The sequence below is a fragment of the Spea bombifrons genome, chromosome 2, assembly GCF_027358695.1.
Source record: "Spea bombifrons isolate aSpeBom1 chromosome 2, aSpeBom1.2.pri, whole genome shotgun sequence".
Lineage (NCBI taxonomy): Eukaryota > Metazoa > Chordata > Amphibia > Anura > Pelobatidae > Spea > Spea bombifrons.
In genome coordinates this window covers 21119251-21141590 of record NC_071088.1, presented here as the reverse complement: position 1 = coordinate 21141590, position 22340 = coordinate 21119251, and the positions used below count along the sequence as shown (strand labels likewise).

Genomic DNA, 22340 nt, shown 5'->3' with positions numbered 1-22340 from the left:
GGCTAGTTATAGCACCCCCATACATTAACAATAGTGAAACTATGGACCTTTAAAGGGACCTCTCACATGTATTAAAGTGCATGACTGTTGAAATGTTCTTTTCAGTGCCGATAGGTTCCAAAATCTGTTGCCACATAAATATATAAACATATATATTATATATTAACCGATACAAGACGGCTTATTATGTATATAAGTATCCACTTTCACCTTACCTTTGAAGAGTTAAGAATATATGTGAATAAAACATGTAAAGATATTAATGTTAATATGAATGAATGCAACTTTTGTTACAGCTGTCTCTAGCAGTGTTTGGAGATAGGAATAGTGAGGCAAATATACATTAACCATTTGAGGGAAGAAAACCAGTGTAGCAATTAAAACCTAATAACCTTCATGCACTAAATATGGATACATTTAGCGAGTGCCGCGAAAATCTAGCCTGTTGGCAGACCCGAGCTTACGCCTCTCTGCCTATTCTCTTCGAGCGTGCGCACTGAGACCACCGTGACATGTCCCTCACAGGCCCCCATACCAGTTCTCGGAAGCGTCTCCATGGAGACAGCGGGAAGTTTGTCCCGGGGGCTGCAAGATGGAGAAATACAAGAAAATCCGGGTGGTCGGCAGAGGGGCTTTTGGGTGAGATCCTCGGGATAGGAGATAAATGTTACCTCGCTAAGTTATCTCGCTAAGTAGGCGGAGGCGGAGTGTAGTAGATGAACTACGATAACGTTCTGTTAACGGAGTCATAGCCAGGGGTGTAGTGACAAGATGTAACTTCAAAAACACTATAATTGTAAACAATTGCGTAAAAAAGCTCTTTTGAGTGCTTAATAATAACTATGAAGAATGGCAGTGTCCCTCTTCTAGCATGCCTGCTGGATATGAGCGTGTCACAGTGTTCTGCAGCCTTAAAACGTACAATATTATGCATGTAAACAACACAAGATACTTTATATATTTAACAATGTAACTAACATACATTTTTCTTGTTCCAAAAGCCTTACCGCAATTCCATAAATAACTTCCCCAATAACATAGCGTGTCAATAGCACTACCCCATGCTCTAGAACCCATCAAGTCCCTCTCGCCCCTGAGATAAGTGTTTCCCTATAATATACACACACACCCATATATATATATATATATATGGTAAATAGTAACAGAATAGGCTAGTATAAAACTAAACACTGTAAATTACGAATAAGGAACACAATAAGAGTTAAAATGCATTTGTGTATCTGGATTGTGTTAGTGGATTGCGACGGGTGTTGGTGGGTTTAGCACATGCGATTGTCGTCATCCTGTGCCGTAGTATGTGTTGCTGTCCCGACATGACAGGACACCAATATCTTGTTGCACTGGGAAATCATTCTTGGAGTTGGAAAGTTTCCATCAGTTGGACAGAAGTTCTGCTAGAAGAAACTGGGACACCTGACTAGTTTAATTAGTTCATCCAATTTAAATCGCGTATTGAAATGTGCATGCAGAATAATCAGCCCGTATTTGTCATTGAAATATTCCTTTCTCTGATTTTAGGATTGTGCATTTATGCCTGAGAAAAGCTGACCAGAAGCTGGTGATCATCAAACAGATCCCTGTAGAGCAGATGACCAAGGATGAGCGCCTAGCAGCGCAGAATGAATGCCAAGTGCTGAAACTGCTCAACCACCCAAATATTATTGAATATTATGAAAACTTCCTGGAAGACAAGGCCCTCATGATTGCAATGGAATATGCCCCAGGTAAGCTGCAGTAGCTGAGTACATATAATACTTATAGCATAAAAGGTCATATGAGATTTTGTTTCATCCCATCTCAACTAAGTGATTAGTGAATCAACTCCATTGAAATGTCACCTGGCAAGTGTTTTTTGTCTGAAAAAGAGACTCATGTGTACCTTGAGAAATCAGTGTTCAGGAATCTCGTGTATTTCCGTCTTGGGTATCAGGGTGGTTAAGAAGAATAGATGGATCAAGAATGTTCACCTGCTTCCTGGTGAATGCAGAACTATTCTTTTATTCAACAATGGTCATATACATACAACCCACAGTGCACCCTATTAGCTTATACTAAGTTGTGGTTTGTACTGGGTTAAGAAGACCTCTTCTTTTTTTTTCTGGTCTATAAATTTGGCTGACTCAGTGAAATTAGTCTTGTAATAGGAACATTTGGATAACGGGTTCACTTTTGATATGTAGTGGTGTATATGTAGAAAAATTCCGATAACATAGTGTTATTTTTGGTGCCTCCCGTATCATAATGTTAATAAGTATTTTTATGATCTGGTACGATAGTGATAAGTTGCCTGCATACTAGTGACTAAATTGAAGAACCAATACATTTTAAACTTTTTTCTTAGCCTATTCCTTTGTACATAATAGAGATTATTTACACACCTGTTGTAAACACAACAACTCCCTACATGTTAACAACTGTTCACTCTGTTTAAAATTGCTCCAAATAGTGTGTATTTTGTCAACATCCACTATCTCTAGTATAATTGGTACTGTGAGAATTATTTGCTGTAGTGGTAGATCAACAATACCAAGTTCTATGTAAATGAAATAAACAGGTTTGTCAGTCATGTCCCCAGCCTGCATTCAGGTTCTATTACCTTCCAATAACTTAACCAGAAGCAGTGGAAACAAAAGATCTATATTTCTAAACCAACCTGACAACCCAGGTGGAAATTGATATGAACTGACTCAATATACGGCACCAGTTTCTTACAGAGAGTATCCTTTTCATACAAGAAAACACTTGCTGGGTGACATTTTAAGGGAGGTTATTCACCAATGACGAGATGACAACAGAAAATCTCATTTCATCTCATTAATGATGTATTATAAGGGCCACCAACCTGCCTCTAAAGAGTTGTCTTTCCATAATGAGCAGTTAATGTGATGACATTTTCATATTTGCCGTTAATAAACCTGCCTAGATATCTTTAAAAGTCATTGTCAAAATGTGCTTAATCTGAGAGGGATATTTGGAGAGTAACTGATCCGCAGGGCTTGTGACAGGGGAACTCCCTGGGTTTGCCCTGCAGTCTCCGGTAAAGACCGTCCTGTATATGTAAAGTGCTAGAGTTGGTGTGTAGATTTTATTTGTATATAATGTTAATGTGTGTGTATTTTACTGTGCGGTGTAAGTTTTGTGAGCCTATGTTGTTAGGATCATATATGTTCCTGTTACTATAAAGTGTATATGTTTATGTCAGTGTATGGTGTTGGCATGCGTGTGTGTGTCTATTAGTATGTAGTGTTAGCATGTATGTCTTGTGAGTGTATTGGTGCAGTATTTCTTAGATGCCCCTCATAACTAACACAAGTGATTGGTGGAACATAGGTGGGATGGACAATGGGATGGACATGGGGCAGGTTGGTGGGAGGGGGGCCCAAGCTTTATGTTTGTACTGGGCCCCAATATTTCTGATAGTGGCCCTGGTCTGCCCTGGGTAGATCCCAGGTATGGTCTCTCTCTTGTCGTGTCACAGTTTATGTTCAGCATCCTCCCTTTAATTGGTTGAATTGAGCTTTTGGTCACGCATTTTGTTTTCACTCTTTAGGAGTTTAACAGATTGCCTCTAAAAATGCCATCTGTTTTATGTCATGTTATGACTTCACATATTTCTATCCAATTAGAGCTACCTCCCCTTCCTTTATAACATACATCTGCTTGTTTGCAATCAGCAATACCATGCCTTTCTACTAGCTTTGGGAGATTGCACATTAAGCCTTTTATAACCATTTTTGAAGATTTACTAAATTGGTACCAAACTACTCAGCATGATGCCATCATTTGGCATAAACTAAATCTAAATCTAATTAAAAACCAATGAATTGGATACTGAATTATTAATATCCAACACTAACTTGGATGTAGTTCCAACATTGTTACTGTACAGGTTTCCTTGAATGGAACTATGCTTATAAATATTGTCTACATTTTAAATATGGATTAAAAAATATAATTTGTTTTCCAAAAGCCTTTTAGTAACATTGATCACATATGCCACACTTTATTTTGCTGTAGAAGTCTGCATTGTTATCGTCGTTGTAATCTGTTAACAGGACCGAAACCAGGTTGTTATGTAAATTCCGGTCAGAAACCAGTGACTCACTTTGTTGATATAAGGAAGGTCATTGTTTATGAAGATGGTTTCCAGTAAAATGCAGCAGTATGGCTTTATCATGTCCTGTAATAACAACCTAGTGCATTGAAGCATGTAACTATGTATAACGCGTGTACTCCAGTGCTTCAGGGGAGGCAGAACCCCCTCATTAAAACCATTGAGACATTTTGTATTGGGTTTACCTTTAATACACATTTTCATAAAAGTTTGCCTAGTTCTGATATTGAGCTTGCGTTCCAGGCGGCACATTGGCAGAATACATCCAGAAGCGCTGTAATTCACTTCTAGACGAGGATACCATACTGCACTTCTTTGTCCAGATACTTCTAGCTCTCCACCACGTTCATAATAAGCTGATACTTCATCGGGACCTGAAGACCCAGAACATCCTGCTGGACAAACACCAAATGATTGTCAAGATTGGAGACTTTGGCATCTCGAAAATCCTAAGTAGCAAAAGTAAAGCATACACGGTGCGTGAACAGAAGTTTAGATCTTGCTGTGCTCTATCTTAGTAGTAGTCTTTCGGTGTATTTGGTTTGCTGGAGTTCTGTCTTTCTAATGGTTACAACTAAACACATTTAGAACAAGGTTGACTAAATAACTGATCTCATCTGTGTTTAAGCAGGTATATATTTGAATATAGCAAAAAACAAAAAGGGTTTTTGTTCAACATTGTTCAGATAAACCCTGCTTATCTGCTGATCTGGATGTTGCCACTGTAGGCTGTCATGGTATTTTGGTTACTTTCCAAACTCAAACACCACACTGGCCAGCTTCTTTATGACAATGCTGATTAAGGCTCTTTTAATGAGTCAGAGGGTTCACCGTAGGTAATTAAGACTGAGCCGTTCTATTGTTCACCACAATTCAATATGATAAGAACTTAGTGTGGTCCTACAGATTTAAACACGCAAGTATACAACTGTTACAAACACGGTGACCAGGATCCACAATAAGTTTGACTTAATTCAAACATTAACCAAAGGTAATAACTAAAAACACTAAATAAACTCCACTCTTAATGGGTTCAATACACACAAAAGCATACATTTCCCCTAATGTCCCTGGATTGAGAAGTATGTGTGGCTGTTCTATTATATTCAATATTCTGAGGCAGGCATGTTGTAAATGATATCTGTATTTTCTTTCTTATTCAGTGCAAAACTATTTCAAATAACTTGAAGAGTTTGGGTATTTTTCTGTAGGTCAAAGTATTTTAGGTTTTCTTTGTCTCTTGCTTGGTATTTCCTGCTCTGCTGAGTATCAGAACAGACACGCTGAACTTTCTTTAGTTGTCTATACGAGTAGCTCTCTTCAGTTATGAAGGGAGTGTGTGTAATTAACATGAGCCAAAATGACACAAATTGCTGTTTTGGCAGAAACTTTTACAATACAAATTAATTGTGTATTCTCTTCAAAAATGTCAGGTATGTTTGCTGTAAAATATTTACTCTTGGCTTAAGAGGAGATGTGATGATGAAATATTCATATCTTTTTTTTTATATTCTTTTGTGTTTCATATATATATATATATATATATATATATATATATATATATATATATATATATATACATATATATACATGCAAGCAGTTATATGTTTAAGACATCTTTCTAGGGTGATTGGTGGTAAACTGTAAAAAAATTACTGTGTATGCTTTTTGTAGCAGTAGTCAACTACACTATGCGATACTCAATATTTTCATCCCAGCCTTATTTTGTTTGTGTTTTTTTCTTAATAAATAACATTACTTATCTTGCTCGTTTAGGTTGTGGGAACTCCTTGCTACATCTCTCCTGAACTTTGTGAAGGGAAACCATATAACCAGAAGAGCGACATATGGGCACTGGGCTGTGTCCTCTATGAACTCACAAGTCTGAAGAGGGCGTTTGAAGCTGCAGTAAGGGTTATGTTTTTTTAATGTAAACTATGGTTTCCAGCCATCATTTCCTTAAACTAGTGCTTACTGAGTCAGATTTACCGAGTATGCTTATATGAACATACATATCCAGTGACTACATCCAGTATTTAATCCAGGTCCACGTTCTAGTTGGGGAAGTCTAGGCAACAATTACATCTGCGAGATCTAAAGTACCCGTCCTGCTTCAGTAGTAGTAGGTGGGGATCAGACGGTTCAGTCACTAAAGTGATAATTGCCAGAAGGGTTTAAAGAAGAGTTGGGGTTTTAACGCTCTCACTCCGCTATTTATGAGCGGTCAACATTTACATGTTTCTGCAGCAAGAAGGGCTGTACTGGCCCAGTACAATTATTAATTGATTGGACAAGGAGACACGTTGTTACTGACATTAACTGTATAAATGTAAAATGGATTGGAAATGACCCCCAATATGCATTACAAATAAAAAAAGGGAATGGAGTATCCCTTTAAGAATATAAACAGTAGAAAGTAAACTGTAACCCAAGATCCAGAGATGTGAAAGTTGTAGATTGGTTTTATATCTATAGACACAATGCATATACATGATAAGGAATTTGTCAAAGGGTCACAAACCATTCTGAGTAACAGTAGTTTCTCAACGTGATACAAAAACTCCTGCGAGCAGCATATGAACTGTGTGATAGTTTCATGTACATACTGTTATTCAACCCTCTGGCGTTCTCAGAAAACAATACAAGGCATACCATTTTCAAAGCTACAGCGCAATCACATACCTACAGCCTGAGAATTTACCCCCCGAGAAACATAGCCGTCCTCAGACAGATCCTGAGGAAATCTTTTTTTAATATATATTTAGTTTTTCTTAGAGATTTTAAGAATATACAAACATATCTTAAGAATAAATATATATATATATATATATATATATATACTATATATATATATAACTATAGGTATACATAGAAATACATACTAACAGTATTCTGATATGTAGATAGGTACAAATAAAAGTTATGAATATAAAAGGAAAAAAATGCAAAATAGCGCTGAACAAAAAAATTTGTTTAAAAAGGTATAAATATGTTCATTGATACCGTATGCGGAAGGAAATTGATCTTGCGGTAGCATCTTATGTTTCAGGACCCGTGACCAAGACCAAAGGATGGCATGTTAATAATATGTTAATGTAATTGGGGGATACCATGATGCGTTTATCATTATAATAATTCCAGCTCATTGCAAATATGCTGAATTTTACCAAAATTTATATTAGTTGGTTAACATAGGGCTTCCTTTAAGGCAGGTGGGGCAGCTGACAAGGCCACAATTTCCCTCTGAAGCCAAAATGTCCTTTTTTAAGTAGTTATTTATTTATAATCTTTGCAAACAACAGTCATTGTAGGAAATCTTGTATGAGTTTGTCACAATTCTAAATTAGTTTAGAAATCATTGGAGTGTTTGTAGTGAATAGAGATGATTCAGTAAACAGGATATATTTAGTTGCCAGTAGAACTTTCTGAGATACCTGTTGTAACCCGGAGTTTTGTGTGCAGAACCTGCCTGCCTTGGTGCTGAAGATCATGAGTGGGACATTTGCACCGATCTCAGACAGGTACAGCCCCGAGCTACGCCACCTCATCCTCAGCATGCTTAATCTCGACCCATCCAAGCGGCCGCAACTGAACGAGATCATGGCTCACCCCATCTGCATCCCGGCTCTGCTCAACCTGTACAGTGACATTGGGAGCGTCAAGATGAGGTCTGTATTGTGTGGCTAAATGAAGCCCAGAGATAACGTTTGCAGGAAGCATAAGTCTGAGGTTGTCCGGAAATTGTATATATATATATATATATATATATATATATATATATATATATATATATATATATATATATATAAAGTATATCCATGTACCATATAACAGCAGATTCAATGCTGTGGACATATGCTGATCCATGACACTAAAAAATATGAACCAAGCTTGTTCGAGTTTAATTCATGATTTTTTGTAGTGATTAAAATTTGTTACTTTTGGCCCTCTAAGATTATGCTTCTGAGACGTATTAAAGCAGTATTAAAGCTGTTGTAATATAGATACTTCTGGATAAATGCCCTGCATTGTTTTAATTATGCGGCTATAACATACTTCGCATTTTCTTTTGTAAAAATACAGGTATTAAATTCTTCAAAAGAAAGGTTAACTTCTCAGAATAAAATACTTTTCTTCCAGCAAATTGTGACATCAGACAATGATGGTGATAATTTGTGCACAATGATACATTATACACATTTTCTATAAAATATATTTTGATAAGGGTCTTTTTTTTATTGGGTTGGGCTTAGTATTTCCATACAAGGATGTTCATATATATACTTTTTTAGTCGTATATGGTATAAAGCCTATTGTAAATGCCATATGTCTAGCAATCTATTTAATTGTTTAGGTAATAACTATTACAAAATGAGGCCTACTTTACTTTATGCAGACCTGTCCCTTGGATGGCTGACATTGCATTCATAGGCTCATATATTTTGGCTACATATTTTTAGGCTCATGTGGTTTGTAGACACAGCATATATATATGTTATCATATATTGTACATTCACTTATATACTATGGGTATCCTGCTTACACAGTATGTTGAGTGTGTGCCAGGGCAATGCTCCTGGGTAATTTGACAAAGTTTATTAACCAAATGTTTTTGGGTGGAATATTACCGGGCCTTTTGGCTGGGCTTTGCCCCTTGGACTGAATGTTGCCAGCCATATTCTGTAATCTAGTGGGTTTTTTATGGTGCCGAGATCAGCAGTTTGGCCGTGAGCTGTGCCCGTGACTGCCATATTTGCAGCATGTACTGACAGTATTCTCGTCTCTGTCCTGCAGGGTGGAGAAGCCGTTGACTTCAGTGCCTGGGGTTAATCGTGGCCGTCCTCCAGGACGTATCCCCAGTGCCAGGTCCAGAGGTAAGAATAGCAAAATCCATCACAGAACGATAGCTCTTAATACCCACAGAAGGGTCGAGGCTGGGTTTGTTTCTGAGCCCGGCAGCTAGAACTGATTGTGTGTATGTCGATATGGAGAAAGGCAGCCCCACTGATTGACAGCCTGCTGCCGCCGAGAGTATATTTCTAACCGAAACACTTCTCAGATTTCCCCAAAACAAGAATCAGGGAGGTACTTTCAGACAGATCCCTAAAAATAACAGAAAGGCAATGGCTTCCCATTTAATGCCCGCGTGTATTGCTTTATTGAAAGTCCAATACCTGCTCAGGTATTTTTATATCATAGATGCAGATACAGGCCTGAACGTCTGTGGCTTGTAATATATACAGTGATTTTTTTTTATGGGAAAAAAGTTGTTTATGTTAAAGCTAAAAAAAACCCAAATCATGTCACGTATTGTGTATAAACATAAACAAAAGCTGTTTTCATGGTAAACTTGCTGATCCTGCTATGTATAGCTAGTGAAGCACAGCAAGTGATGTGTGTAGTGTGTGTGTGTGTCGTGTTACACTTCACACCATACAATGTATTTTCAGTTCTGGCCAGTGTTTGCATCCACTCCTTATGGTGTAAAGCTTTTTGTGAATGAGCCGAGTCATTTAGGAGAAATTGTGATCATACATGCTTCAGTTCCCTTAGGAGTGAAGCCAGCAGCACCCCTCACATGCCAATAATAGGTGAAATTGTTGGCACTATATAAATAAAAGCTAATAATAATAATAATAATAACAACCTAGGTGATAAAAAAGCCACATAGTTCCCAGAATGCCATGAAAAAATAAATAAAATTTTTATTTTGACAATAATGGGATTGAATGTTCAGTTAGAACATGTAGCTCTGTATGCATGTTGAATAACTAGCTAATAATAGAAACATAGAATTTGATGGCAGATAAGAAGCATTCCTTCTATCTAGTTTGTCTATATTTTCCTGCTGCAAAAAAACTCAAACCTTAATTGTCCCATGGTCTTGTCTTATGCTCAGAAAAACCTCATTCATGTCCCATGTATGATTAAAACCCCTCACTGTATTAACCCATACTACCTCTGCAGTCAACATTTAATACACTTTAATGCATATGATAACAGTGTGATCCCTTTAAATGTTAGTGGTGTATAAATTGATGCATTGGGAGATTCCATGGAATCAGGGACAGTAAACCTTCTCTGTAACCAAAACCAGCCATTGCTTTATCTATTCAACCATTTTAACATCCAAACACAGCAATTTACTTATACAGGGCCCTCCACTAATGTTGGCACCATTGGGAAATATGCACAAAGAAGGCTGTGAAAAGGTGGCTTTAGTGTTTAACCCAGATGATCTTTCCAATTCTCTGCTCTCATGGATATCAAAACAATTGCAAAGACAACACAGGTTTATACAAAAAAATTAAAAAATCTTAAGTATATATTGAAGAAAAGATCAAAGTGTTAAACAATAAAGACGATTTTTCTCAGCCTTCTTTGCTCGTATTTACCAAAGGTGCCAATATTAGTGGAGGGCACTGTAAGTCTTTTGTGACTGTTACTGCTCCCCCAGGTTGGTTATTATAGGGGTTCTGCAATAAAGGGGAATTTTGCTGATTTATTAGAATATTTAAAAAAAATGTGTTTTTTGTGCTCCTTCATGCCACTGTTGAAATTACCACACACTTTCTGTGGCATTTATTAATAAGTGGCTTATGGGAACCTTTATTATATTCGCTGTTGTTTTCATTTGTTAATTGGGGTTTTGTAGTCGGTTAAGAATAAATGATGTAGCTTTATCATATTTTGTTTCATTTGATCAAACAGGTGGCCGTGTTGGCTATTCTTCCGCAAAGCCTGGTGTCCCACCTCCCTTGTCTTCTGTGTACACCTGGGGAAGTGGAATTACTTCCCCGCTTCATCTACCCATGTTGAACACAGAGGTTGTGCAGGTCTCCGCCGGAAGGACTCAGAAAGCTGGGGTCACCAAATCCGGGAGACTTATCATGTGGGAGGTGAATATGAAAATGCTAGGGGCCACAGGGCCAGAATGGTTCTCTGAAAGCATATACAAACATACTTATGTTGTAGATATGATCATGCTTTTGCAAATTTAATGATGCTGCCGTGTTTAGAAACACATATTCCTAATGACTCATGGAAACAAGATCTGTATGGATGATTTTAATACAAAACAACGTACTGAATTGTAAAAAATCATTATTATATGTTCACTCTTTTTTTCTCAGGCCCCACCTGTAGGAGCTGGCCCACCTTCCATTCCGGGCTCCATAGAACATACACAGCCCCAGTTTATATCACGCTTCCTGGAAGGCCAGTCAGGAGTGACTATAAAGCATGTGTCGTGCGGAGATTTGTTTACTGCCTGCCTGACAGGTATGTCAGCCAGAAAATTAGAACCTGCTCTCCTGGATCAGTTTTAAATCCGAAAGTCTTTATCGGTCTTCAAAAGCATCTGAAAACACAGATAACACCAGACCTAAATCCTTTCGATAATAGCGACCCTATACTCGTTGATACTTTGCCAGGGGGGCTGGCAAACCAAAATAAAGGGACACATAGTTAAAGCGGATAGAATAGACAGGCAAGCTAGCTCAAATGCAAACCTCCAAGATGAACTTGGCCTTTGAGAGCATCCGTACGGAAGCTTTCAAGACATTCCACAAGAGTTTAAACCTGATGGTACGCCTCCACTGTAGTCAAGTTGGACTGAACTATATATATATAAATATAAATATATATATATATATATAAGAACCATGTAAGAAATTGTAGGAAAATCAGTGATTTTCTGTTTGCATCCTATACAGGGTTAAGATATACTGTCATACACACATTCTTCACTGGTAAATACATGACATGTGAGGAGTTGCATTTCATAAAGTTTCATATGGAAAACTGTAAAGTTGAAACAGAGAAACTTTACACTGTGATGGGCATCTGTACCTATTGATCAATTTTCTTAAATGTTATTTTAATTACCGTAATAGGAGTAGCAGCAACTAATCATATGTATGCTATCTGAACATGCTCACTTTCTAACTCCAATAATAACCATAAGCACCAGTATGCAACCAATAAAATGCATTAGAGTCTATGAAAAATCTAGTCCATGGCATAAGGAAAAATACAATTTCGAGGACCACGATTTTCAATTAACAGCTGAATTGAGTGAAAAACACAAACTACAGACTTTAGCTTCTAAATATGAAGGGGGTATAATTGAAATAAAGATAATCTAATTGCTAGAATGGTGACATTTAATCAGTGAGTCTGGTGCAAAGTTTTAATACCCATGGACGGCAATTGGTTTGGGCTTGATAAAGGTAGGTTTTTAGTCCAATAACAAAAGTATTACCACATATTACAAACTGGAAAGCCCACATTAATATCGCACAAAGAGAGCTGTACTGGTTAATAAAGAGGTTTTTGTTTGTTCCCAGACAGAGGTATAATAATGACCTTTGGCAGTGGGAGCAATGGCTGCTTGGGACATGGCAATTTCAATGATGTCACTCAGGTAGGTTTGCTGACTAATCCATTAATTCTTTAAAATTCTTTAAAAGTCTTCAGAAAACACGAAAATATGACCTGCAACTAAAATATGCTAATCAAATAACATATTTTTATAATTACATAATTATAATATAATAATAATGTGTTTCTTGGGAATGCAGGCACACATTTACTATTGGTTAAAGAATTATAGAATAGTCGTATTCTATTTTATACATGCATTAGAAGTCATATTGTCCCAGTGGCTACAGAGCAATGTTTGCAGTATGGTTTAGCACTCCCGTGTAAAGCTTTCTCTACTTATTCTCACAGCCCAAGATCGTAGAAGCTCTCCTGGGTTATGAGATAGTTCATGTGTCCTGCGGGGCTTCACACATCCTTGCTGTTTCAAACGAGAAAGAAGTTTTTTCCTGGGGCCGTGGTGACAATGGTGAGGGTTGTTCAAGCCTCTCTGTCGATAAATCTTCCTGTCAATACCTTCTTTCACTCAACAGTGTTGATGTTTTTACCAAAATCATATAATTATTACATATGCCTGTAGTCTTGCCTGTTTGGCAGCCGTTTAAAGATTCCATAAAGCTGCCTACCTAGAACAGGAAGCATAATGCATAATTTAGACATTTTTTTATATTTCTATCACTTTTTATGAAAGCGTGTTTCTGGTGATTGGTCCACCTTAAGCCTGACATTAGAAATAATGCCATTTAGTAAACTGAGACAGGTTTATGAAAGATAAAAACTTACAGAAAATAGAGGACTTTATGCCCAGTTTGATCTGCTTTGTGATGTCTTTAAAGACTAATTTACGAGGTTGTAATTGCCCTCCTCTACAGGACGCCTGGGGTTAGGTAGCCAGGAGTCCCACAACTCCCCTCAGCAAGTCTCAATCCCGCAGGAGTATGAAGCCAAAAGAGTTGTGTGTGGAATTGACAGCTCCATGATTCTCACGGTGGGCAGCCAGATCCTGGCCTGTGGCAGTAACAGGTTAGTATGGCGCAGAACACAAGCACCCGATTGCAGCCAGGGACTATCCTGTATTATCTCAATAATGTTCAGCGTCAGAGACCGGAAACTGTCAGTCTGAGAAGTAAGGAAAAGGTCATTAGGTATGTTGGCTGCCAGGATGACATCTGCCCCTAAAATATGATGTTGTACTTCAAAGATGTATTATAGCAAATTCAATCATCAAAAAGCCATTCTAGCATTTTTCTTAACCTTACTTGAAGCATGTAAGACATCTATATTGTACTTGTTCCATATATTCACATAGATACAAGAAATAAAGGTCTTTGACACACAAGCAATGCGTCTGTCATACCTTTGGTCAGCGAAACCTTTAGATATTCCCAGAAATGGATGATCTAGCAAAGCCCTTACATCCCAACGCAGAATGCCTGAAATCCTACCTATTGTTGCCTTCACTAGCACTGAACCAAACTGCAAGAGGAAGATAAGGCACAGATACCGGTGATCTTGACGGACTGTGTTTGAGTTAAGAGTCTGATAGAGGCTGAGTAACCAAGCAGTGATTCTCAGGAACATGTAGCTTGACTCTTACTGACACACTGAGTGAAGGAAGGCATGGTTGGCCTCAATGACCATGATTACCCTATTAAAGCTTATAGTTAAGTAACATATCTATAACAATTTTCCAAACTTTAAAATTATGAAGTTTCCCAAAATACATTTAAATTTTTTAAAAAATATATATTTTTGCTTTCATGACGTTATCTGACCCTGCTAGGACGTAATACAATAAATGTGCTGTAAACAGCTTGGGCATCACTGAAAACTCAAGACAAAGCCAAGAACTATTTGATTTCAATTCTAATCTGTTTATGTTTATTCACTGGTTTCTAAACTGGTATTTTCAGATTTAACAAACTGGGCCTAGATCACATAGCATCTGGATGTGAGCCTTCTCCAGAGGAGCAAGTGGAAGAGGCCTATGTCTTTACTCCCGTCCAGTCAGCACCACTGAATCAGGAGGCCATCTTATATGCCGATGTTGGGACCTCACATTCAGCGGCAGTGACAGGTGACAAGTAACAGGGAAACTGCATGGAAACAATGGAGAAATTGTGTGCGGAAATGTGCTGGGAAACTAAAAGAAACCTTATTTGCTGGCGGCTTTACTGTTCATACCCAGCTATTCCCCTGATTGATCAAAACTCCTATGCTTTTGTCAACGTGAAGGAAAGTTCTTTGCTCTGCCTTTACTAAAGCTAATATTAGTGTTGACATACACTGCAGCGTAGCCAAACACACATCGTAATGTTGGATGAGTGTGGGAGGTGGTATTTACTGGTTACTTCTACACAAAGGAGCAAGTGAGGTCTGTATAACAAGGGATGGAAGTGGCTTTCATGAACTATATAGACCAACAAGCCCACAACATGATGGAGAAACGTTATAATGTTCCAATTTAATGTAACCTCTAGAATTATGTTCTCTGTTTACACCTCCATTTCTTTTTTTTATCTTGACTTCCTTTCTTTTAGTGCTGGGTCAGTGTTATACATTTGGCAGTAATCAACATGGACAGTTGGGCACCACAGCTCACAGACACAGCCGCGTGCCCTATCTTGTGAGTGAGCCTCGGGACTCAAAGGTGACAATGGTGGCATGCGGAGATGCCTTCACTGTCGCTGTTTGTTCAGGTGAGATTGATAAAGCTTTATTACTTTGCATAGAGATCTCACGTTACAAATTCAGCAGAGGGCTTTAACCGTTTAGTAAATGGCTAGTGAATCACCTTCACAGTATGTATCTTTGAGAAGGCTTTTTGTTTCCTTGATAGTTTATTTTACTCTACTACAATGGAGAGCTATAAACAAATTAGCCTGGTAGATTAATGTTGCTGACAATAAATAACTTGTGCTTGTTGCTATAATTTAGCCCATTCTTGGAATTTTTCGATAATTGGCGGCATGTTTTAAGCTATGGGAAATATTCTATATCTGAGCAGTGATCAGCTGACAGTATTAATGCAAACCATTAAGTAAAGGTTCCCACGCTGTCCCTGATCTTGCAAGACAAGCCACTGAAAATTGATTTAGGTGATCTGGTTATGATCAGAAAACAGAATGACTCTGCTTTTTGTTTTTAGGGTCAAAAAGAAAATAAATTATTATTGAACAAATGTAGAATTTGTAAGGAGGGGTTAAACATCTTAAGCCCCATTACACTTTTATTTATTCACTTTGTGTCTGTTGAGCAATCATGCACATCAATCCATACAGTGGATAGCACACCATGACTTTCTGAGACAGTAGTGAGTCCCTATGAATGGGAGAAAAGCAAATATTCCATGCCAAACACCTGGCAAAAAGCTGATTTCTCTAAAATACAAAAATAGTTTATTCTTTGAATGTTTTGTTTTCTGCTGTGAAATGTGTGTGTGTGGACTTCCCCTGGTGGGATATGTGAAAAATAAACAAGGGAAGTGTTTTGACAAGTGTGCAGCCATATAATCCCACTGTTTGGATGGCTTTTGGATTTTTGCAGACTGGTGTTAGGTCTGGAACTGTAGTGTAGCACCTTGTCCGATCAACCATGTTTTTACTTACTCCACAGAGGGCCAGGTCTTCACTTGGGGAAAAGGGGCTAGGGGACGCTTGGGTCGCAGAGATGAAGGAATTGGCGTCCCCAAAATGGTCCAACTCGAAGAAAGCCACCCATATGTTGTGACATCCGTGGCATGTTGCCATGGCAACACTCTTCTGGCTCTGAAACGTAAGTATGTCACTAGCGTGTGACGATGCAGCATATTACGTTCTTACAGTTCCATGTTTAGGGCAGGATGCCACATAGAGTGGACTAGAATGCAACCTTTTGTGGGACACCATGGGAGCGGAGCTGATATGCGACAAATCACTATTTAAAAATTTAACAGCACCTGCAAACGTTACGTACAATAGGAGCTCATAACTATCAGCAATCAAAATGAAGCCGTGAGCACCATTACATAGATTTAAATTGTATAACAGAATTTATGCAACAGCGGATGGGAAAGTCTGCAGACTCTATTAAAAAATATATGTAAGGAATGTAGAATTTTTATGCCACAGTCCAAGGCATTTTCTATCTTGCCTCAAGTGAAAGCAAATACCCATGAATATTGTAAAATTTCCTATTAACATGGTAAAAACAATCATAATAGGTTTTTTGCTAAATTGTTAGTGCAGGAAGGATAGTGCATTCTTAAAATTAACCTGCTGCTTAGATCTTCAGTTTGTTTTCCATTAAATACACATTTTGTTTTAGCTGTCATGCACATATTTCCAGTACGCTGCTTAAATAAAGGGGCAGTTAAACATTAGGGGCAGAGTGCAGGTAAATTCCTTTTCCATTGCCTCTGTCAGGGAGTGCTCAGAGCGTCACCTGTAGTCCTATGTCAACAAAAAAAAATGCACCGCTGACATTTTGGCCCAATTATCTCAAGCATGACAAATGTCATAATCCAGAAAATAGATTTGTTTACTACACCTAGAAAGCATAAAGACAAAATTAAATATTACGGATTTTATATTGCCCTGACTCAAGATCTCGTTGTTAGTATTAGTTGCTTTTTTATGTTAGTGTTACTTTATCAGATACATTTCTAAATCACATCTTTCTTAGAAAAAGATTGATGCAAAAAATGGACATTTTTGTGATTAACAGTTTTTACCTGTTGCTCTATTGGCGGAACTCTTCTTTCCTGCTTGTCCTTGGGAAGTAACTGTTTAAATTATTTTTCCAGCGAGCGCAGAAGACGTGTCTGTGTGAGGTGGAAGTATTACAACATGGACCTGTACGACTTCAAGCTGGTAGAGTCAATTACGTCTTCCATGAAAATCCTTTCCAAAATTACCAAATATCACCATAAACTTATTAAGTGCTACCACGATATAAACAGTTGCTAAATATATGTAGAATTTTATAAACAATTATATTTATTTTAATGATCAATTTTTCCCTTGAATTTTTGTATAATTCTATTTATTAATGTTAGCTTATGACACAGAATGATAATTAAGTAAATACAGTTTCTGTAAAGTATATATCTCTAGTAATTATATAAATGAATTCTTCTAACATTGAATAACTTTGGCGTCTGTCAGATGTTAATCTTGCTTTTCTCTTTGTTTGCTGTGTCGAGGAGAGGGCTCATCCACACCCACAGCGAACTCAATGAACCGTAGAACTTAACATTTGCAAGCTCGGAATTCCGCATCCAGACGCAGTGCATGTGCTGCCCAACCATTCCTTTTTTTGCTGCAGTTAAAAATAATGAACTTTTGCTATTTTGGATGACATTTAGGTCTTCACTAGGGAGTTTAGATCATTTCGTATATAATAAGGTCACAGAAAATGACCTTAACTACTCTGTTACCAGGCAGGGTGAACACCTTTTCTTATGTCATTTGATCCTCTAATGCATATATTAAAAACATTCATACACAACATAAAGACAGTGGATTAATGTTAAGAATATCACTTTTGTATATAATGTTCTATTCCCAGGTAATTTGTGTAGCAATATTTTAAGACAAATGTTAAATTTCAGGGCATGTAACCAAAATTATCTTATTTATAGAGTAAACAATATTTGTTATCACCAGTGGTATCTTGTGTTTTATCCAATGAAAGCCCAGACCACATCTCTGCATCCCCTTCCAGACGGCAAAGGATGAAGTGAGCTGTAACCAGCAACGCTGAGCTTCCACGAGGTAGCCCAGGGGAACAAGGAGTGGACGAAATGCTGAAAGATGCTCTTTCTTTATTGAAGGTCATCACAACGGCAGCATTAAGATTTGAATTGCTTGATAATCCCAAAATGAAAGAAGTAAATAAAACCAGAAGTAGGCCAGTGAGTTCCTGCCAGATGAATACAATATTGAGTTAAAGAATTCAACTGGAAAGATTTGCCTCAGGGAGAGATGAAGCCGGTGCAGAATGACAGAACTTTTACAGTTTACCACTGTATATATATATATATATATATATATATATATATATATATATATATATATATATATATATATACATATATATATATATATATATATATGTGTGTGTGTGTATATACAAAGTAAGGGATGCATAAAGAGATTGTCATTATTTATGTGGGAATGCATAACGCTTAGACAATTATTATTATATATTATTGTTATACATCTACTGTTATATATAACACATGTATGGCAGGTATAATCCACACATACTTCACCAGATTTGTGGGCATTTATACCCCGGTTCACGCTCCTGTGATGATATTTGAGCCGTAGGCTACATGAGCATCTCGGGACTTATACTTCTATAACTTCTGGAGAGATATCAGTTGGCTACCATGGATGGAGTGACTCCTATCCTATGTAATTATTCATATTGAGTAAGAAATGCTGCATTTAACCATGTATACACAAAGTAGTTGCCACATATGAAGCATTCTATGGAACATCTTGTTCAATTCCTGTGAGTATTGCAAATTAAAGTATTAAATGAAAACAAACAGCTAGTTCCACTTTATGATTAAGTATCTGTTTACCACCGAAAACACAAACATACTATTAAAATACTATGTAACATTTGAAAATACAACTGAAAAAAACAATCTAACAAGGTTTTGAAGCCTGCGAGTCTCTCTTACCTCCTCTGACACCCGTCTAGGTAAATGGTGGGCAACAGGGATAAAATGACATTTTACAGAGTGGACTATGTGTGTTAATGCACCTTTATTGCACATTACTGTGTATATTGCCTTGTGTGACAGAAAAGAGCAGAGCCTCCTTAGTGACCTTACTCTGCACCGCATATGCCCTAGGTCAGACTTAGGGCAGCGTTCAGCGTCTCTGAGGGCAGGATGAATAGAGATCCCCTTGGGGTAATTTTGATTTTTTTTTAAAGGGGTTGAAACTTTGTTTCCACCTCTTTTCCATCTTATCTCCCTAAATGCTGAAGTGATCACTCAGTCATCAGGATCAAAGGCTCACAGTATGTGTGATTAGTGTCAGACCCTTCAGCATATCCGGCGAATGCATCCATTTGGGCGCTCACGCCGGCGCTGCTGGCTCTTGCTGACAGTGAGAAGACGGGGCTGTGTATCGACAGGGAGACATTGAAACGGTTCAGGACATAATAATATAAAAACTTTTTTTCAATGAAAATCAAATTATATTTTTTAACCATACCTTTCTTTTTTAAATACGAATGTAATAAAAAAAAATATCCTCACTTACATTTCCTTTCTCTTTTGCTTAAATATTCATGTATCCCGAAATGCAACTAACTTCACCTACCTGAATCGCTGCTCACTTAACATTTTTTTTCCTTTTTAATCTTTGCTGTATATTATAACTACAGAAGTGCAGAAATCAGGAAATAGCAGAAGGAATATTTTCCATAGCCACAAACCCATTTAAAAAGATTAAATCTTTTTTCCAATAATCATATAAATGCCACATTGTGCTTCCTAAGAAAACATCTAGGCAAGTTTGATGCTCGGTTAATTAATATTGAGTATTTTTAGGTAAAAGAGTGCACTTAAAGCAAGGAAAACTGCATACAGTCCATGGTTTGACGATGTTCTAATAGAGCTGACCTTTATTCTTTCCCTCTTACTCAATATGCCCATTGGGGCCATCAAGCATGAACCATAAAAGAACACATTGACATTTCCTGTGAAAAAAAAGAAAATGTAAGAAGACAAGTTACACTGTGTGAAAGAAGTTTTCTTCAGACAGGAGACATTACCAATTAGCGTAAAATGGGTAACTTGCATTCTTTACATGCTTGAAAAGACAAGCTATCTTTTTCTACGTGTTTCAATGTAAAACACTTTTTTAAATGAATATGATTGTTTCTGGGGTTCAATAGCAAAGAGTTGCTTATGCATTCTAAGTGACTATAGACTGAGGCTTTATTGTATATGTATTTATTTATGTATATGGCACGTAGTGGGATTTGCGATCATTTTATTGGATCAGGCTAGTATTAAAAGTAAGCCAGTGGTCGAAAGACATTAAATTGAGCTGGATTTGGCGACCCTTAGTGCAGGAACACTTTTAGGTGAAAGGTGCTGTTCAACGCTGGTTCATTGGAGTCAATGGCCAGTCTGGTCCTAATGTGGACCACCTAGGAGAAGTGGGGCTCAATGTTTTGGTAGCCCTGAGCAAAGCAGAGCATCAGAGGCCAATTTTTTTCACAAAAAAGATCACCAATGTGTGTATTGTACTTCTCATTTGTTCACATGATGGAGCTAATATCTCACACACACATGTATGTTGTATACATACTAAAACCAAACACTTAATAACTTAACGCTCCACATCTCATACCTACATTGTATATGTATTATTCTCCCCTTTCACCCATTTTCCTACCATCCTGTTATATATTTTGTAGCGGCCACGATCATCTGCTGTGTTCTCAGCAGCAGGCCATTTATCAACGTGTCGAAAGCTAAAAATAACGGGGTGAATGAGTATAAAGGGTTACATCTATGTAAAGGACAGCCTACAATATAAGACAGTTTCAGTTACTGGACTGTAATCAGTGACTTGCAATTAAGGTTATTTCATCACACTGCAACTTAACCCAAACCTGCTTTCAGATCGTAATTAAAACGTTATATAATAAAGTATAATGATAGTAATAAATTCATTTGCAGCAGAAGCATACTGTTGCAGAACTTTATATAAAAAAAATATAATTATTTGCATATTACATTAAGTAGATTGAGATTCGCATCTGATGACAGGCAGGGTAATTACTGGCTTAGTCATTTATATTACCTGTGCTTTGGATTGTTAGGGTTACTTAAGGACACGGCCGAGAAGAGCTGACCTACATTATACCTGCCAGGACAGCATTCTTACCTCGCTCTTACTTAATACTGCTCAATGACACCTAACAAATATGCTAGCCACATTGACCACTGAATACCTACCATATTAGCTCATTTACCAGGAATTTGAGCTCTTTGTTACTAATTAATCCATGCATGTCCCTGTAAAGCATACATACAGGTTTTATATGCATATTTATTTTAGTTTTAATAAAAGGCTATTTACAGGGCTGGCTCTAGATTTTAGGTGGGATAAGAAAAAACAGTAGCTGTTGGAACCAATGCATTAAAATGGGTATCCTAGTCCCTTACTGTATATATGTTCATATACATTGGGTTACATTTGTACTCCATAGCTTGCAAATTGATACATGCATTTGTTTTTGGATGTCTAATTTAACTCCTCCCCTTCCTGCTCAAGCAGGTAGTGTACTTAAGTATGCTACTCATGCATGAACAGCATGTTAGAGTACAATACATGTGTACCCAGTTTTTAGTGCAACTCAATAACGCAACATAGCCACTAGTCGAAGGAATAGGTTTCTAATCTCCATTTGCTGAGAGGGGTGTAGATAGCCAAACCAGGCCAGTCTAAATCAATCAAGCCAGGAAGCCCATTCTTCTCGGTGATGGTTTAGAGCAGGCATGTCCAAACTTTTTTCGAAGAGTGCCAGATTTGATGAAGTGAACATGTGCGAGGGCCGACCATTTTGCCTGACATTTTCTGAACCATTAAAATGAAATGCAAATTAACTATTTTATGCAAAGTTTATTGAAAACGGCATACCACATCTATCCCTTTCTCACTCTCCTTTTTCAGCAACCGCTCGGCACCCCTTGGGCCCCACTGACTGGCAGAACTCCAGGGCCCGGTCGCAGTCGTGACCCCGGTAGTTTCGCCACTGCCTACAATTTCTTCATCAGATGCCCTTGTGGCTGTGTGTGCCGGCGCAG

The 22340-nt window shown here is 37.7% G+C and overlaps 1 protein-coding gene across 1 annotated transcript; it reads left to right on the top strand.

The window, feature by feature from the left end:
* Positions 1–528: 528 nt before the first annotated feature.
* Positions 529–17411, top strand: NEK8 (NIMA related kinase 8). The gene is made up of 15 exons (XM_053457058.1): positions 529–639; positions 1540–1745; positions 4379–4611; positions 5912–6043; positions 7598–7803; positions 8930–9009; positions 10847–11034; positions 11269–11416; positions 12484–12560; positions 12869–12986; positions 13390–13540; positions 14431–14594; positions 15058–15216; positions 16133–16291; positions 17301–17411. The coding sequence occupies exons 1-15, from the start codon at positions 593–595 to the stop codon at positions 17324–17326; spliced, it is 2094 nt and encodes a 697-aa protein (XP_053313033.1). The 5' UTR covers positions 529–592; the 3' UTR covers positions 17327–17411.
* Positions 17412–22340: the final 4929 nt, after the last annotated feature.

Coding starts and splice junctions, on each gene's coding strand:
- NEK8 (XM_053457058.1), top strand. CDS start 593: ATGGAGAAATACAAGAAAATCCGGGTGGTCGGCAGAGGGGCTTTTGG. Junction 13,541..14,430: donor CTGGCCTGTGGCAGTAACAG/GTTAGTATGGCG, acceptor TGGTATTTTCAG/ATTTAACAAACTGGGCCTAG. Junction 14,595..15,057: donor ACATTCAGCGGCAGTGACAG/GTGACAAGTAAC, acceptor CCTTTCTTTTAG/TGCTGGGTCAGTGTTATACA.